Source organism: Tubulanus polymorphus, chromosome 10 (genome assembly GCF_964204645.1).
Source record: "Tubulanus polymorphus chromosome 10, tnTubPoly1.2, whole genome shotgun sequence".
NCBI classification, from domain to species: domain Eukaryota; kingdom Metazoa; phylum Nemertea; class Palaeonemertea; order Tubulaniformes; family Tubulanidae; genus Tubulanus; species Tubulanus polymorphus.
The window spans coordinates 7638780-7659308 of NC_134034.1; the positions used below are offsets into that span (position 1 = coordinate 7638780).

The 20529-nt window shown below is 35.4% G+C and overlaps 1 protein-coding gene across 4 annotated transcripts in view; it reads right to left on the reverse strand.

The window, feature by feature from the left end:
- Positions 1–14247: 14247 nt before the first annotated feature.
- Positions 14248–20529, reverse strand: part of LOC141912255 (uncharacterized) — a 159258-nt gene continuing 152976 nt past the window's right edge. For all 4 annotated transcript variants that reach the window (XM_074803480.1, XM_074803478.1, XM_074803477.1 and 1 more), the window contains 2 exons: positions 14956–15064; positions 14248–14696 (listed from right to left, as the gene is read on the reverse strand). In XM_074803480.1, coding sequence (XP_074659581.1) covers positions 14677–14696; positions 14956–15064 — 129 coding nt within the window. In that variant the 3' untranslated portion in view covers positions 14248–14676. The remainder of the gene's footprint in view (positions 14697–14955; positions 15065–20529) is intronic.

A 20529-nucleotide genomic window follows, 5' to 3' on the forward strand; every position in this document is an offset into this window, starting at 1 on the left:
GTCTTATTGTTTAATTTATTTTTAGGCCGGCCGTAGGCTGAGCCTATTACTATACAAATGGAGCGAATTTAAATTACATGGTTTCCACACAAAAGGCTCTTTTGCTTGCCAAGTGAGGGCATATTCGAACAAATCACGTTTTTAAGCGTAATCCATTCTCGGAATCGTAGCGAGCAGAATTTTGAAATAGGGTCTCATAAAAATGTTTTCTGCATTTTTCACGAAAGTTAAATCGGGAAAATTTCAATTTTTATCAGCCAATCAGGAAGTTGTGTCTTCCCTGTGATTGGTTTATCTGAAAATATCAGCAGCTGTTCACGTGAATTATCGCGATTTCATTACTGGCGCTTTTGCGCATGACGTCATGTATCAACACGCGACAATACTTCCGCGTTCGCTACGTGTTCGCTGATTGGCCCATTTACTGGGAAATTCCACAGAAGCCTAATGTGGTTTGTTACAAGCGCTGTGATTGGCCCGACCCGATTCTGGCATGGCTTTAGCTTAGTGGGTTCGAATCCCTTGACGGGTGAAGATGATGGATCCTATCAATATCTATTGAAACAAATAAGTTTCCCGGTTGGGCAGCCGCGGATATCTACCGGAAGTGTTCTGGTTCGATATTTCGAGGTTTCTTTGAATTTTGGAGTGATATTGAAATCCGGTAAATACCAGCGGTAGATTGTGAAAACCCATTGCATGATATTTGTATTACTTAGAAAAGCGTCGGGCCCGCGCCGGGAGTTTTCGTGATTCAAGTAGCACAATAGCCTACTTCTTCGTGTTCGTCCACCTCAATTTTCATTCCGCCGATTTCTGACACGGCTCTGTCCCCGTCGGCGCTGTGATTGGACTTTCGTACCACCAAAATTTTTTATTTCTATATCAGGGAGGTCTGGAGAATAAAAAAGTCAAAATTTGGATATCACATAGGCCTGATTTCATCGAATAAGTCGACCATGGTCGTTACGTTTCCGTACTTATTACCACCTAAAACCGTCTGAACAATTTTGTCACAACCAACATTTCGTTTACAGAAATCAGGGTTCACGTGAACCCGCGGTATCGTCTACTGTTTTACTTCCGGGTTTTATTTTAAGATTTAAAATTGTATTTCAAGATCGATTTCTATGAAATCTTTAGTTGATTTGGTGTTTGGGAGGAATTTTTATTTGCTCTACAGAAAATTCATCCTTGACAATTGCGCAAGGTTCGCGAAAAAAATGGTTTTACCAAATCGGGTGTATGATCTTGATATGCTAATTAGCCATGTGCCCGAATTGCAAATTCAATCAAATTTTATTCTGCCAAAAAAATGTTAAATACAATTCGCTTTCCGAGAGTTAATGGTATGCTGCATGGAACAAAGTTGTTTTGAGATGGGTCTTGAAGCTATTGAGGTCGAGAGATAACCATCTAGATAGTTCGTGAGAGTTCCAAAGTTTTGAAGAGGCTTCAAGGTAATGTCTTGATATTTGGTTTATACGTCTATCTACCCTAGACACATCTTCAGGCTAAAAACTGGCCCTGTCAGATTCAAGATGGCCGACTGGCAGCCATTGTTGTTCGCCAAAATCAGCACTTTTTACACATTTTTGAAGTTTTCGAGGGAAATTTTGAAGACACTTTTATCAATAACCTTGATCATTCGTATATATTTGTTTCCCCCGAGGGCCCATCGGCATGAGAAAAATTGGGTCGATCGGACTCAAGATGGCCGTACTGTAACCTTTTTTGTTCCCAAAAATGTCAATTTTGGCCTGAATTCTGAGTACTGTAGCTTTCTAATGGTGTGCCATGTTTCATTGCAATTTGTAATGGGTATTCTTTGGAAAGGGATCTTTTATATCCGAGAGGGTATTTTTGACCAGGCAATTATGACGCACTTGGCGGCCATCTTGGAGTCATCAGTACTCATTCGTAGGTGGAAAAAAGTTTTTCCACATCATAATTGATACTTAAGCATATTTTGCTACTATAATTAATTGGAAAGTTGTAGCTCATGACATGTTCTATGATCGAGGTGAGTTTCAAGCTCATTGGTTTTTGTTTATGGCCACCAGGGGGCGTTGAACAATACAATAACTTAGTATATCTATATTACATTCATATGCATATTTTGCTACCACAATCAATTGGAAAGTTGTAGCTCATGACATGGTCTATGATCTTGGTGAGTTTCAAGCTCATTGGTTTTTGTATATGGCCACCAGGGGCGTTGAACAATACAATAACTTAGTATTTCTATATTACATTCGTTCCTGCTGTCTGTGTTAACACACGATTTTACTATGTAAATGATATCGAGCAGGGAGTGTATATCGATAAATATAACCCACAGATTACATCATTTATAAAAAGCAAATCTGACAGGCTGGCCATTGTGCCCCTTGGGGCTCTTGTTTATTCTTTTAATTGCCTTCTGTTTCTTATCATTATCTTTATCAAAATAATCTTCACCTAAAATATCATTATTCATATTTCTAATATGACTTTTAGATTTTAAATGTTCTTTATAATATATTTTGTTACTGAATGATTGATTACATGTACAACATTTATATATTTCTTTTTCATTCTTTAATTCATCTAATTTAGTTTCTAATATATCATCTTTATATTCTAATTTCAATTTATTTTCTAAATGCGTTTTAGTTTTATTGTGTCTTGCTTTTTGAGATTCATCTATATTGATTTTACTTCTCGGGCAGTAGTACTTATTTGCTTCCATTTTAATATCAAATTTTTTATTAAAATTGATTTTATCTCATTCAAAATCTATATCATGGTGCCCTTTTTCATTCTTACCTTTATAAGCTTATATGAAATAGAAATCACCTGACCATAATTCTTCTAAATCTTCACTTGATAATCTATGAAATCTATCTGGATAATATGTTCTGAATTTATATTTATTTCCTCTTTATTCTTCATATTCTAAGTGGATAACTAATTTATCGCCATATTTGTTAGTAACTATATCAATATGTGTAATTCAATATTTCTTATGAATTGTTAATTCTGTTAACTTCTTAAATTTATAATCTACAGATTTGACATATGTAGTATCTTTAATTCTATCTAAGAATTCACTGTGTATTTGTTTACTCTCCATTTCAATAACATTTTTTAAATTAAAATTGATTTTAGAAGTTATTAGATGAATATTTTAAGAGTAATAGGGAATATGTTGTTTCAAGTCAAAGGTTGAAAGGTCGGAAAATAAATTCGAGTGTGCGAGAATTTATTTTTCGACCTTTCGACCTTTGGCTTGAAACAACATATTCCCTATTACTGGCGTGCATGACTGGAATTTTCGATGAACTATCTCGAAATCAATTCTCATTTGGATATTTGTTATAAGAGCAGAAACCCTCCACGGAAAAGATTTGGCAATATCCCAGGTAAAAGGAACTATTTTGTAAAACGGCCGTCTACGATGAGGTGACGCGGCACTTCCGGATTTCAACGATTTTGAATTGTGCGGCTCTGAATCGGCGAGTTTTCCTCAAAAGACGGATATAATGCTATCGTGGACTGGTCATCAGGTCTGAAGGTTGGTTCCACGGTCAATCTCGCGATACATTGTTTAACTATTCATCGACCCAATGATGGTCGAAATTTCACAAAATTAATAAACTCTAAAATCACCCGATCCAAAAGTTGCCTTAGCGTGACGTAATTCTACTTCCGATTTCCCCATGAACTTCAAACCGGACGTACTCTGACGTCATTTTTTCTGACTTTGATTAAAGTTTTCGGTTAAAGACACTTCGTAGTATCCACATATACGCGTTTACCAAAGGGACGTCCTCCGGCCGCCTGCTCCGCTCGGGTCCGTCTATAATCCGTATTTAAAATAATGTTGTTCCATTAATTCCGGACCCATGCTACCCGTTGTAATACTAGGAAGAAATCTTTAGTGTAAAACATATAAAACTATTGAAACCATGAGATTTAATGTAGAAATCTGACGTTTTTTAACTACAGGCAAATTTATTTTCGTGTAATCGATAAAACATTAGGGTCTCAATATGTAATCAACATTGCCAAATTCCCACGTTGTTTCTCGCAGAAAATGATTTTTTCTATTTAATCACGGGTCCCTTAATTCGCTCAAATTCGCTATCATAACTTGGGTGATTTTCTTTGGTCACGCCACCGGTGCCTTCCTTCAGCAAAACCTACATGTTTTACAATGTAGAACTTGGGAACAAATTTCTTGTGTAAAACATATAAAACTGTTAAAGCCGTTCGTAGAACATATCTGACGATACAGAAAGTCTTACTGTCGTATGATATATTGTCGTATGTCAATTTGTAATCAACACTCCCAAAGCATTTTTTTTCGCAAAAATGAATTCCTTTTTTATACATGTATTTGATCACGGCGAATCTTCGCTCAAATAGATCTTCGATATTTTGGGTGATTTTCTTTGGCCACGGACCACACCGCACATAGGTGCCCCCGCAAAACCTATTTTTTTTTTACAATGTAGAATTCTATATTAGTTGCCGAAAGGGCACTCGCCACTATTTATTCATTTAAACTCAAGACTGGCTGTGCGCTTCTCCAAGTTTTGAATATTCACAAAATAATGCCAAAAATGTTATTGTGACACCCCTCGGGGAGTAGAGCATATATATCATACTAGTGAATCACTTCTGGCCTATTCAGTGGCTTCTCAATTCTATAATCATTCGGCCACTGTCCCGCTGTGGACCGTCTGGCGAACTCAATCTTTTACAACAGCGCCGTCTAGCGGGACAAATCCAATTCCAATTCAATTCATTTCAATGCAATTGATACTTTATTGCTATTTCTTGAAACATTACATCAGTTTTCACACTCCTCTTGGCTCATATTTCTTTCCGAAAAAATTACACCCAGAACAAACACTGTTGATCCGTTTGATCTGTGTTGAAACATTACATTGTTTTCTTCATTATTCTATTTTTCAGTATATGAGTATCCGCATGAACAATAATCCATGTACACTGTTTCATTTTGATAAATTATATCATACTAGCAAAGTACCCGTCCTGGCGGACGGGTAGAATATGATAAATCACAAAGGTGCGAATAAAAATAATATAACATTTATTTATCGATAGGGGTCGTCCATTTGTTACGTACGCTTTATTTCTGTAAAATCAGACCCCCTCCCCCTTGTACACACTTGTCCGCACATAATTTACCCCCTCCCGTTTGCGTACGTACTTACCTTCAAATTAACCCCCCCCCATAGTGTGTTATTAATTCCTTTGAATCATATTCCACAGTACCACTTATAAACTTAAATGGACGATGTGGGAAGACAGATGAGCGGACAGCTGCTGTCTCAGAATGATGATCGACAACAAACAATCAATGTTTGGATAGTTGTTTAACATTTTAATACCAGCATAGGGATGAGAACAAAAATAAAAAACTAATATGTATATACAATATCAAAGTTGTTTAATAAACTTAATTCACCAAAATTAAACTATTTCTTCAGAGTAAAAATTGTTTTATCTGTAGTCCCAATACACAGTAATATACATACTACTCATCTTCCCACTCGCTTTGAAACACATCAAAAATGTTCCTGTACTGAAAGACAGCAGGGGCCTCCGGCTGTTCTTGTTCCACTTCCGTATCCGATTCATCCGATGAGTCTGAGGGAATCTGCTGTAAGACGTTTTAATGATGCAATTGACGGGAAATAGATGTCACATTTCTTACAAATCCTGGAATCTATATTTTTGACTCCAGGACAGTAAGTGTCGTACGGAAGCCTCTTTTGACCAAACACCTGTCTTTGAAAAAGGTCAGAAAACCTGTCAGTGGCTTTAACATCGGATGGGTCAGGGATAGGGACTGTTGGTCCTCTAGGCGTTCGACGAACTGGGGACAGGGCCAGGCAAATATCTATCAGGAAATATTTCTAGCCAATTTGATCTGGGTTTTTCACAACATGTTTCAACACCACAATTAACTATTTGAAGCATGTACTGGGACACTCGAACATGCCTGCTGACCCAGGCTTCATCCAGGGGGCGGGTCTGTGGAATTATCATCATCAACATACTCCGTGTCAAAACCATAGCCATCGAGGAGATTACCCCAAAGTGAAGAAAGGACCTCACCCGCTTTTACGAAATTCTTCTTTTCAAGCTCATCATCAAAAGTTATACCTGATGCATTGAGGTGTGTACCGAAACTATCATGGGGTAGTATAACTCCCGCCAATTCACGGGACAGGGCGGCCATGCGTCGTTCAACATACGTAGTTATAAGCACTAAGACCCGGTGCCATGGTCATCTTTATATAAACATCCAGGTTAAATTTACGGAAATGGTCGATTGCTGTTTGCAATGTTTTAGGGTAACGGGGATTTTCGTCACAACCCCCATCTGTGAAAACTACACAAATTGGTTTCACATCACCATTTTCATCCTTTACTAAGCTCTGAACATTTTCTAGGGAGAGCAGCCGTTCAAAATCACGAGCATGGGTAAAGGCAATTGTGGCATGATGTTTCTGGCTACGTATAGAAATATACAAGGGACCTCTATACGTTATTTCAGGGTCCGTTTTTGTTGATGTTGATTTCATAACGCATCCTGCATAAACACTGGGTGTAAGCTTATGTTTATTTGCAACAACAAAATCGTGGTCAGGTAACCTAACCTCGTAATCAACCCTCATAAGCATTGGGGCCTGTTTGGTGGCAGCAATTTGACCAATGGGTATCTTGGCCTTATCGTCAATTGATAAGACCATTATGGGGTCTGCTTCAAATAAGGAAACGACATGTTTTAGTTGCTGTTTTATAGCGAATGTAAATCTGCGTTAATATACGTTTTTCGCAGACTGTTAGCTGCCCGTCGCAATTTAACAGGCACAGTGGTAACGTGTCGTTTGCCTTCATTACTATCAATTCTCCGTGGTTTGATGCGAAGATAAAGGGTAGATCTGCTTAAATTATATTCCATTTTCTTGAGTTCGTCATGTAGATCTTCGAGAGTTCTGCATGAATTAATTATTTCAATTCTTCGTCTACAATCTGCCCCTGCCCCATTTCTATTAACAATAGATAAAATAACCTCATTGAGGTCCGCAGAATCATCATCCAAACTGGGTCTCCCAACACGACCCCTGGTAAACCTTTTTTCTTCAAAGGAGGGATTTTTAGAGGCCAATTCGGAAAACACTTCGCGCTGATCAGCTCGCCGTTTTCGTAGACGGCTAGCTTCGTCGATTCGACGTTTTAATAGTTATCAGACGCTAAATTTATTCTGGCTTGAGCAAGTTTTTTTTTCATGTCATCGGTTGCTAAACCACTCTCTTTCAGGGATGATAATTTTGATATCAGCTCTTCATTTTTTCCGATTGACTCGCAGTTTATCTTGAGCAGGTGTGCTGCGCACTGCAGTACTCTTTGAAGCTTCACTTTCACCAGGGATTGGGGGCTGAACAGAATCGTCATCTGAAAATGAATTAAGCAATGCTCAGGGAAAGGTCTCCATTGTAAAACAATTTTTTTTCTACGTATACATGCCAGCTATTTTTCATCTTAAAATAGGGATTGACCCTGTTATTTATTTGGTTGGTGCATTTCGTCTGCTTTTTTGATTGAGTGTCCCTCACAAACCCACCACACCTACCGGGAGCAGAACAAGGGGTTTGATTTTGAAATCGGAAATCGAGAAGTACAGATATAGTGTGTGATCAGCGGTCGAGTTTACAGAATTTTTTGTTGTCGAAGTACATAATTGGGAAATTCGGTTCTGGTTCATTCAAACAATCTTCCATTAACCAGTCTTAACTGGCAAGCGACAGATTGGGGTTAATTTTCTTGGCTGCCTAATTTAATACATTAAAATTTTGGAAATAACTATATAACAAGGTTGAAGATCATTTTGTCCATGTTTATATTTTTGTCGTTTTCTACGTGTAAATAGTTCGATAGTTAATAGAAGTTTTTTCTCGCTAGTTTTTAATTAACGACTAGGTAATATCAGGTGTCGGGAGGCTAAAAAGTTTACTGAATATACTGAAGGGCAGGGAAATCAATTTACACTGAAAAAAAGTCTTATATTTAAATACCAGCCGATCACATGCAGGGTTAGATCATGTTTAGCTTACCTGTATTTTTTGACGCCTTATAAAACGTTACCATTATGAAACCTAAACGATGTTAACCATTCAGCGTCATTTTACAAACGACAGCCGTAAATCGATGTGCAAAACGTCAGAGGTCTATGTGTACACAAACAAGCTATCTGGCAAAATATTATTGACATAGATGTAGAATTGCTCCCTGTGATTATATTATGACCTATTTTTGAACGTCGAAATGTTATATTGCATTGAATATCATTAGAAGACGTATTGTAATAGTAAAGGATGTATGATTATATCAGAAGCGGCAGGCATAAATAGAAATGATAAGTAAATCGGATTATTCGGTTAAATGGCGGATGTATACACGATTTGGAAGTCTGATATAAAAGTCAGACCCTGACGTGGGCATGCCGGTGGAATGACGAAGCTATCTACGATGTGTGTAGGGCCGGCGTGAATTTCATCAGCGGCTACAAGCGGTCAATATGAAAATGTGTAAACATGTAATTTCAATATTCAAACGTTTTAGAAAATATGTTTGATATTAGGAGTATGCAGGTTTCGTGTGATTAGCAATTTATAATAGCATAGCTATCATATACGGCTCCGCGTCCTCTGATGGCATGTGTATTAGGTGACAATTCAATTCAATTCTTTATTGATCCTTATAACATTGAAATTTCGGGATAAAATTCCCAAATTCAATAAATAAAAATTTTAAAATAAATTAATACAACATACATGACACACGGGTAATTCATACAGAACAACATAAGCATGTTATTTTAAATGACAATGTCTACTTCACCCCACCCAGACTCTAGGATATCGAGTGACAGCCAAACCCGTGGCCCGGGCTGGCTGGCTAGGCCACACGATATGCTCGAAGTCATGATGAAGCAGACATCAGAAGAGCTTGTTCTTCAACCATGGAGGCAATGAAGTTGCAGACCAGCTCAGAGGCATAAGTAAATGAAGTCGGTCGCAAGTTCGCGATCAATTATTGAGAATTTTCAATAAAAAATTTAAACCACTTCTAGAGTAGAAGACCCGCTGTATCATCTACCCAATCGCCAAATCTCATCATTCCCCAAATTTCTTAAAACTTCGATTTCAAATTTGCAATTCCACATTAGCTTAGCCCAGAAATTATACATTTTTTTCGCAGGCGTCAAATAATTTTCTAAAATTAATTTTATTGTTATCAGTTGTGGTCGTAGTGCTGGGTTTGGAACTTTCTTCTAATGGTTTTTCAGCAGGGGTCGTGCTTGTGCTGGGCTTGGGTGCTGTTGAAGGTTCCGAAGATTCGACGTCTGCCGCCCGTGGCGTAGTATCAGTAGGTTTCGAACAAAATGCTATTAATGCCTTTGCATTTTTTCGAGTTTTTTTCATTTGAAGCTCAGTCATTGTGTTTTCATATTTCTTGGGGTCTTTCTTGATTTCAGTCCACATTGCCCCACAAACTTTTGGAATATTTGCTTTCTTAATTTGTGGATTCACTTCCTCGTACAACTTTATAAATGCTGTATACCGCTTATAGTTTTGCGAGTCCGCCATAGTGTCTAATAGACAAAGAAAGACTCGGGAAAAGACTATTGTTTTTATGGATTACAACTACTTTCATTATTTAATTGTACTCAAGTCGCGAGTTGAACTGGGATGAGTCCACTGTGTACAATAGGGGTAGTAGGCAATATACAGGGAATGTTTACGATAGAATTGACTCCCAGCAGAATTGTTATGGTGCGTACCGAACGCATAATTAGACCCCCTCCCCTCTGTACGCAAATGTATGCAATTCAGTAAGACCCCCTCCCCCTATGATGCGTACGTAATAAATGGACGACCCCATATGAAATATACACTATAAGTCAGGCATTAGAAACAAATGTCAAAGAAGAGAAAAAGTATTACAATATTTCGCTGTAAACTATGTTTATGGTTTGTTTTTGAAGGGTGAGTACTGTAACACGATAATGGGTACCTACTCTGGAAAGGGAAACATAGAGCATGCCATGTGTGAATGGTGAATTCCGGAAGTCCAGTGCAATGTATCTGAATGTTTGGCCCTGATTGAAATTGGAAATTGAAGACGACGGAACTGGAATGGTGTGACTGTCAATGAATGGCACTCTTCATACCTTTCAATCCTTATTCTTAGAATAAGGGATTGGCACGTTTTTCTTTGTTAAGGAAGTGGCGCTGTGGTGAGCTCGAATACATACAGTAATCTCCACTATTAGATTCCCCAGGCAGAGGTGAATTGAGGTCACCTGTGTCTCTGTAGAAAACAAAGCAACAGCCGATGCTCACATCGCAGTAATCTCTACTATTAGATTCCCCACGAGGTCAACCGCGTCTCTGTAGGCAGAGAGATGAATTGAGGTCATCGGCGTCTCTGAGGTCAGGCACGCTATACAAAAACCGAGCAACAGCTGACGCTCAAATGTTTGTTTTGATCATCGCGCGCAGTGACGTCACGCGGAGCGCCCAAACTTAAATGGCCCAAAAGTCTACCTAAACTTCATCGTATCGGCACGAAATTGATTCTAAAACACAGTTCAGACCATCCTCTTTCAATCCATACCACTCAACGGGTAATCGAAGCCACAGGAACGGAGATTACGCGTTACAAAGTTAAGACGCCTAGCCGCTTATAGTATAGATAAAATTACTTGTGGGACTTCTTCAATTTTTATTTCTCCATGTCTACCGCAGCTATAGAATTCTTCTCATTTTACATGTTTTCCCTTAACGACTGAGGGCGTAAATTTTGACTCATTAACTCATCAGCATCCGTCTTTTTCACATGTAAGGCGGTCTGTCACATGAAAATCACAAAACTTGGTACATGCATGTACATAATGTGTGTAATACGCCAACCAGCATAAGTTCATACAACTGCCACCAGGGGACTGTGTGATCGACGATTTTTGGTCCTAGGTCCTTAACAATAAAGGCGAAAGTATCGTGGTTGCGATGTGTGGTTAGTAGCCCTTTACTGGACATTTAAGAGTTGGTAACTCATATGGTTCTCCAGGACGGAGCGCGACCTACAAGTTGCTGGAAATAGTGGTTGCATTATGTGGTTAGTAGCCCTTTACAAGACGCTTGGATTGGTGTATGGTTTAAGTTGATATCTCATATGGTTTAAGTTGATAACTCATATGGTTCTCCAGTAGCGCCACCTACAAGTTACTGAAAATGCATTTTCATTGATATCTACTAGCGGATAAAGGGATTTCTATGAAAATTGATACACATGTACCCGGATACCAAATACACCGAACCCCTCACACAGTTCCTATTCTAACAACTAGGGGGCGTACATTTTGAAATCTCATTCTAGCATACGTTTTTCATGTGTAATTCAGTCATGTTATTATAGAAATAAAACCTGGTGTGTCTACATATACATATGGATAGTACGCTAACCGCCAAAATTAGTTTATACAACTGCCACTAGGGAATGGTTGAAAGCCCGTATCTTCGTTATTGTCTATGTTATTTCTTCTAAACTTGGCACATTAGTACGTTGCACGTAGTAGCATATGTGGGTCAAAATATCCATGTTATAAGCTGACCCCTAAGTGGCACTCCTTTAAAAATGCGGAACGTTATGAACTGATTTCAATGAAATATTTGCACGCACCCTTTTACGGCCTTGTATCCACCAAGGCAGAAACCCGTTATCGCTGCTTTGCAGCTATATTTATTATTATTATCATTTCTTCTCTACTTTCCAGCCAAAAAGTTTTTATAAAATCTAACTCCTCTCAGATTCGACCACTAACAGCTTATAAACGCAATTTTCAATTCTGTATGAAATGTAACCCAGTGCCTGACCATTTCGAATTTGCGTATAGTAATTTAATATGAATCATTCCCGCGTAATTTCCGGGTCTAAACAACGACAAGAATGTGGCAAAGAATCGTCATCCATTGATAAAAGTGCACCCCGAAATGCCTTAAATTACCGGACGACCTTGAGCCTCAACTCAACCGTAAATCACGGATTCGGACTCGTTTCAGTCCGGACACGTCAATTCTCGCTATCTGATTCATATATGAGCGATTCAAAGAGCTGCTAATTTGTTTTCGCAAATCAGGTAATCGGACTGATATAAGTCCCGATCCGTCATTTCCCGTTTCTGTTTCATCTATCGCCGCCATTTTGTACCACCAGTATATTTTCCGTTTGGCAGATGAACTCAACATTACCTTAATCGCTTCAAAGACGTCGACGCCGTTGATGCCACATCATGTTCTAATCCCGACAATGCCATAATTTTGTTACCTATAATTTCCTCTTTGTGATTGAAGTAAATTGATGTTCATTGTGTATACGTGGTTAAGTTCGTTTTCAAAGTTGTTATAGTTCAAACATATATGCAATATGTAAACTGTCACTGATAAATGAAAACAAAAACAACTTTGTTAAAAATCGTTGTTTATTTCTGAATGCAAATTCCTCAATGAAAAAATCGATGCATAAAGGTCGATCAACCCAGAATTAACGAAATTATGGATCAAAATGCGCAAGGAGAGCATGCGCGATAGACAAGTTCATGCAACTGCCACCAGGGGGCTTTGAATGAACCATAATTTCTACGTAGCCATTTCGGTACATCAATGCTTTTCATGTGCTGCCCTTGTATGTAGCTGGATCCACATATCCAGCATATTGTTGAGCCAGGTTGCGCTTCTTGCAAATAAGTCATATGTTATAAACAGATTAGAATTATTTCGATGACGCTTCCTAGTGCGATATATGAACCCGTTAGGCAGAAACCCGTTATCGCTGCTCTGCAGCTATATTTTGAATCATAATCTTTTGATATGTATATGTTTCTAATGTATAATGTTCAATATTATCACCTTTTGTATTTGGTAATATAATCAAATCAAATACATTATTATTTTAATGTTATTATCTCTTTCTATTTTTGGGATATTTTTAATTCTAACAGGATACCTATCTATCTTATAATCATTTTCAAATGGTATATAATTTGTTACTCTAAACTATGTGTAATATCTTCTGTTGGATGCAAGCAACTAATAATTGACCATAAAAACATTTATTATCTTCATTTTGTACATTTATAACGGCATTAGTTTTAAATGGTAGTTTAATATAACTTGATGCTTCAATATCTGGTTCTTTATAATATGATAAATTATTTTCATCTTTTGGCTTCGATTTACTCAATTTATTTTATTACATTTTGTATTATAAACATGTAAAGTCATAAATATTATTTCATCAAATATAAAACCAGATCCTTCAAAATATTTCTCTTCTATTTTATTTTTTACTTCATAATAACATTTATCTAATCTATCATCGATATGCTGTTTAGATACAATATGTTGTGAATGAGAATTTATATTTTATATTGGTTTATCTTCAGATTTCATAAATTTAACTTTAGTAGATATACTTATTTTTGGGTATTCTATATCTGTAATTATCTTTATTATACTTCATATTTTCTAAATGTAACTTATTTTCTTCCAATGTTTTACCTTTATAAAATCTAAACTCAATAGCTGCTGGACCAATATCAATTTTAAATGCTTCAGTTATTTAAATATCTTTTTTTATCATCTAATGATTTAATATAATTTCTAACATCTTCCATGTATGGTCTTTATCTGTTTAATTTATTTTCTATTCTTTTAATTTTCCTTTGTTTTTTGATTAATATCATTATCAAAATAATTTTCACCTAAAATATTTTTATTTAAGTTTCTATTATGAATTTTACATTTTAAATGATGTTTATGATGTTTATAATATCTTTTGTTACTGAATGATTGGTTACATGTAACACATTTATAAAATTCTCTTTCATTCTTTAATTCTTCTAATTTAGTTTTTAATATATCATTATTATATTCTAATTTTAATTTATTTTCTGAGATTTGTTATTATTATGTCTTGCTTTTTGAGATTTATTTATATATACATATACATATATATATATAATATATATATATATATATACATATATATATAATACATATATATATATATATATATATATATATATATATATATATATATATATATATATATATATATATATATATATATATATATATAATATCACACATATAAATATCACAGTAATTGTATATATCTTGTTTCATATCGGAGGTTGAGTGAGTGAAAAATAAAAAATACCTGCAGCATGTATTAGGGCTTACACATGATATGGATTTATATCCAAATTTTTATACCAGTTTATAATGATATTTTGTATTTAATCATATTGGATTTGTATAAACACATATTTCAGTACAGATAGGTTTTAAGGTGTGCAAAACAAAGACCAATTGAGAATCATAAAACAACATCAATGAACATAACAGATATCGAACCCATATTTCAGTACCATCCAACAATGTAAAACAATGCATGTAGACTGAATTCAATGTTAAATACAACCACTAACTGAAGTGAATGCAAATCTGATTATGACAAGCATGTTATTAATCCATGCTATGTCAATATGTCAACTGTCCATCAATTTCTTGCCCTTTGGGGGTAACTTCTTTAACGATGCAATTTCTCAACTAGAATGGAAAGGAACATGATATTGAAAGATAACTGCTGAATAGCGATACAGGATTTTCTGCATTTCTGTTCCATTCAAAAGGGGGAATTGTAATGCAGGAAATAATATTAATGGAAAAAGGGATTCGAACCAGAAATAACCGCAAGTTGTACACCGACAATCAAGTCAGATATTTTTATATTTCCGTTGGAATGAATTGCATTTCACAGATAACATTATGGTTCCATTGAAAGGTGATTAAGATATTTAGCACTTACTTTGCTTAAACGTGTATTTCCAGACCGACATAGGTTTTGTTCCTATATCCCTTGTTGATTTTTCCTTGCCACCAAACACATACAAATAAAGATAGTCATTTTGGATGAGCTGAAAGTAGAATTTCCAAACAACAGTTTATACAACAATATTGACCAGAATAATCAGTGGACACTGGTTGGTGTTCATTGAAATAGACCTGATTTTGGGACACCTTAAGGAAGTGGTGAAACTAGATTTTATACACATATATATGTAATAAACTATAAATTGCCCATGGGCAAAGTGTGGTTTACCTTGAAAAGGCTAGAGGTTGTTTGGAGCAAGGGCATTGCTTGAAAAATCTTTTTAATTCGTGACTTTAAAGTTCTAGAAGTTTATATTGTATTTTATCTTTCTTAAAGAATTATTTTGTTGTCAAATAAGACCAAAAATAAACAGTTGTTTATGGTCTACGTCCAAAATTTCGTAGGGTACAGGTAAAATATTCAAATAAAATTCATATGATGCCACATATAAGAGGGTGGCTGAATATTGAGTCTCGGGAACGGAAGATCTTCCAATGTATGGCCGCGGAAGCTAAAACACCGGGACGTAGTATTAGATCTTGGAATTTACTACATCAATATTCAGACCTCGACCTATACCTATAGTTTGCTGCTTAGTATTTTCAGGTCACAAGAAATTACAATTTATTACAAATTCTATCAAACAGAAAACACAGCGCTCATCTTCTGCTACGACGATTATTCAGCCTGGTATCATACCGGCAAACGTGCACGCGCTAAGCAGCGTTACCCTGTTGTCCTAAGCACACTACGCTCAGACAGTTCAAGTGGGCGGAGGGGGGGGGGGGGGTGCTAACCACACAAAAGTTCTTTATAAGCTATGTAGATGGCATATATATCAAGCGCTGCACTCCGTATTACTGCCTTTAGCAACACTACACACGTGCTTGTGTATGGATTGGCGGCACCTGCTAAAGGAATAATAACTGTGATGAGTCGCTTAGTACTAGCCGGGCGGTAATGATGTATGTACACGTGCTCTATCAATTTCAAGTCAAGTATCAGGCTTTTACAATAACAACTGACAAATATAGCTGCTAAGCAGCGATGACGGGTTTTCTGCAAAGCCATTCAGAATGATGGGAATTGTAGTAAATTGAAATACCGATACATAAAATAAAATGCATTGACAGATTCGAACCTAATATGCAAACACTGTGTTAACGTCAAATATGATTCAGCTTTGAAACCGAACATACGCGGACACACAATCAACAAATATGAATTTATTTGACCAGGCATTTATTTTGGCATTCAAACATCATGATACTTTATTATCACCATGCTTAAAGATCTGTCCTATTAAGAACTCATCTTAATCACCTGCTGAGTCGATAGATTGAGTGAATTTACAGATAAGAACGTATTATGATTTAGAATAGATTTAAGAAGTTAATGTTTTTATTGAAATATTTGAATAAATACATATATTGTAGTGTAGATTCAATCAATAAATTATGAATTGATTTGGTCTGGGTTTCCGGCTGATGATGATTTTGGCTTTTATGGATTACAAATTCTATAGTGATAAAAAAATTGATACCTGCAACATGTGTGTAAATCAAACCTATTCCACTAGTTGCGTGTGTTTCCTAATAAACGGGAGAGTCACTCTTGATCTGAGTAATTAGAAAAATAATGTTCATTTAGTTATAGAAATTCATTGCCTTTTTGAAAATTCTGTGCATGTAATAATATTTGTTCTTTCCTAATTTTTATTACTGTATGAACCAATGATTTGATTTGTAAATATGTAATAAAAGAAATTTGAATTTGAATTAAATTTGAACATGAGAATCAGGCATAACTTGTGTTTTTTGAACTTGTCTTTTGTTAACAGTTCCAGAGTTTCAATTACAATCAAATTCAAATTGGCTAAAAAAAAGTACAAAGGACTAAATGAAATGAACCGTTTAGTTACTGCAAACCTATTCCAGTGTTATGTCGATCGTGTTAAATCACTTTGCTTGAGTGGAAAGAATCAGATCTTCTATGGTGCAACATCGGTCGAAGATAGATATCTTGGTGTTGACTGCCCATGTAACTTCATGCGTTTGACATTGGAATCAGCATCATACCCATTTGAACTGCAAAATATTCATACAACATGAAAAACCGACAGTACATGTATACAGTAATCAAAATATCACCGATGTTGGATATTTGAATGAACGCTTCGGTGAATGATAGGCTTATTTTAGCATTCTAAAGCAGGAAATAATAAGCGCAATCAATAGGCCCTAATCCCATTGGAACAATTGTATAGGCCTAATGCGTCCAGCTGTACCGTACACTTATCGGTCAAGAATGGAGAAATCGGTATACCAAACCTACGAACAGCAAAATGTGCAGGCCTACAATGATTTCTGGTATACAAGTCATGACCATATGAACGTTAGTAATAGGAAGATGTGGGTTTCGTACCAGAGGACGAGAGGACGAGACACCACTCATCACCACAAGTAATTTTTTTTCCTAATAAATGGGAGAGAATGAACACCAGTCAGAAAATAATAATGTTAATAAAAATCAATATTATTGCCAATATTGTAAAAAATACGTCGATACATCTAATAAAACACGACATGAAAAAACTGCAAATCATATAAAAAATGTAATAGATTTTGAAACTCCAGAAAATTCCAATGAAAGAAAAGAAAGATTAGAAAATATGAATGTGGATGAAATAAAATGTGAAGTTTGTAATGAATTTATAGTAAAAAGGAATTATAATAGACATCTCGAATCACAAAAACACCATCAAAATTTGAGTAATAATGTTTTAGGAAAAGATTATTTTGATGATAAACCTCAACCAGAAAGAAACTTTCCATGATGGGTTTCTGTGTAAATTGTTTCTGTTTCATTCACCGAACTCGCTGTCAAAAAGGCGATTCTCGATATAAATAGTAATGGGTTTTCCCCGCGGGATACCCGCTTTGGGAAAGGCACCTGAATCGATGCTACGAGTTCGAATCCCAATATTTAGACGTAATTTATTATTCTTTGAAATAAATTCTTAGAATTTCTATTTATGATAGGATGTGCAGGTTTTGATTTGGTAATGATGTTTATAAAAGTTAACCTCTTAAGGTATTGTTTTCTATCTATTATTTGTGACGGATTAGTTTCGATGCTCCTCACAACCCGCCCCACCACGTGTCACTTATTCACGGACACGCGGATTGTATCATTTGTAATAGGCCTACCACATGAAAGAGTCCATGGCCTACCGTAGAATAGTAGGGCCTACCGATCACGCTATGTGCGATGAAAGTAGTGTTTGAATAAAACAAATTTTTAATGAAATAAACATTATTTCTTATAATTAATCAATAGATCAGGTGCCGCCTAAATAATTGTTTGTTTCGTGAAATTTGTACAAAACTTTGCGACTTCGTCATGTCTTGTGACCCTGAAAATACTAGAAGAATCATCGGTAAGCTTATAAAACGGCGAGGTCAACATAGTAACAACAACTTCGGGGATTGAAAAAAAAACTCGAAAGAATTATTTCTTATACTGATGAGTTATACTGATGGGGAGTAGCGACCGTCATTGACACCGGTTATTTATCCATTCACTATCAAATGTGACGAGCCCAATAAATGATTGCGCATAGATTCGGCCTCTCAGCATTTAGCACAGCAGTTCCGAGAAGCGTTAAGACCGATCAGCGCGCGCGCTATCTAAAACCGGTGCGAGTACGATCAATATCTACAGGTATATACGTGTTCAGTATTACACAGCGAGTACCAGTATGTTGATCGAGCGTCGTCGTAGCAACGCGCTGTACAGCGGCTTGAACTAGCGAGTAACGTTAATTATCTTTTAACCAAATTAGAGCACTTATAACCATCGGAATCAAATATAAACCAAGCTGCACCATCTACATCAAGTAGAGAATACCTGTGTGAAATTACAGAATTGTCGGTCCACACAAACAGCTTAAATCGTGTCATAAAGAAACATCCACAGACGGACAGACAGACAGACAGACAGACAGACAGACAGACAGACAGACAGACAGACAGACAGACAGACAGACAGACAGACAGACAGACAGACAGACATGACGAAGATGCCATAGATGGGTTCGTCTGACGACGAAACCCATCAAAAAGTAAAAAAAAACCACTTCAAAAACTAAATCCATTTCAAATAAACCTTACATGGAAAATGTTAGAAATTATATTGATTCACTAGAAATAAAAGATACAATTGAAATTTTAGAAACATTACGTAGTAAAATTGGTCCTGCAGCTATTATATTTAGATTTTTTAAAGGTACAACAATAGAAGATTATAGTAAATTTGATGAAATAATAGAAAAAATACTAGATTTGATAACAGATGTTGAATATCCAAAAATTAGTATCTCTGGGAAAGTAAGTTTTTTAGTCAGAAGCTAAAATGGATTATAATATTCAAACACTCTCTGAAGAAATAATTTCAAAAACACAAATAAAAGAGAAGTTAGAAAAAATATTTAATGAATTTAAACGTCATATTGAAGAAAGATATTTTGAGGGTTCTGGCTTAACATTGAATGAAATTATATTTTTAGATTTAAATGTTTATAATACAAAAAATAAAACATCAAAAAGTAATAAAATGTTTAAAAAGGATTCAAACTTTACAACAGAAAAGGAGGATATTAAAGGATCATCTTATATTAAATTACCATTTACAACAAAAGTAGTAATAAATGTTCAAAATGAAGATAATAAATGTTTTCTGTGGGCAATTATTAGTTGCTAACATCCAACAGAAGATATTACACATAGTTTTAGAATAACAAATTACCGGAAATATGAAACATTATATAAAATTGATCAATATCCAGTAACTATAAAAATAATTTCTAAAATAGAAAAAGTTAATAATTTAAAAATAAATGTATTCGAATTAATGCAATTACCAAAGACAAAAGGTGAATATATTAAAGATTATACATTGGAAGCTTTATATTTAACAGAATATTATGATGATGAAAATGCTATAGATTTGTTATATTACAAAACAGATGAAAATGAACATTATATGTGGTTAAAACAAATTGATTTATTCTTTAGAACAGAAAGTGATCATCATCGTAAAATTTATCTATGTAGAAAATTTTTATCTAAATTTACGACTGAGAATACATTATTAAAACATAAAGAATTATGTGATAATAAAGATTTTTGCAAATTAATAATGCCAACAGAAAAAGATTATAAATTGAAATTTACTAATCATAAATTTAAGAATATTGTTCCATTTGTAATTTATGGGGATTTTGAATCGTTAAATAAAGAATTAACCGATCAAGATAGAAAAGAAATATATAACAAAAAGCAATTATTAAAATCAATGGATAAAGGAAATGAATTAAATGAAGACACAATACAAGACCCACCAATTATAAACACAATTAAAAAAGTTCATCAAAGAGCTGCTGCTTATGGAATTTATATAAAATCAAATTATCCCGAATTATATGAAAGTCAATATATTTCTTTTAGA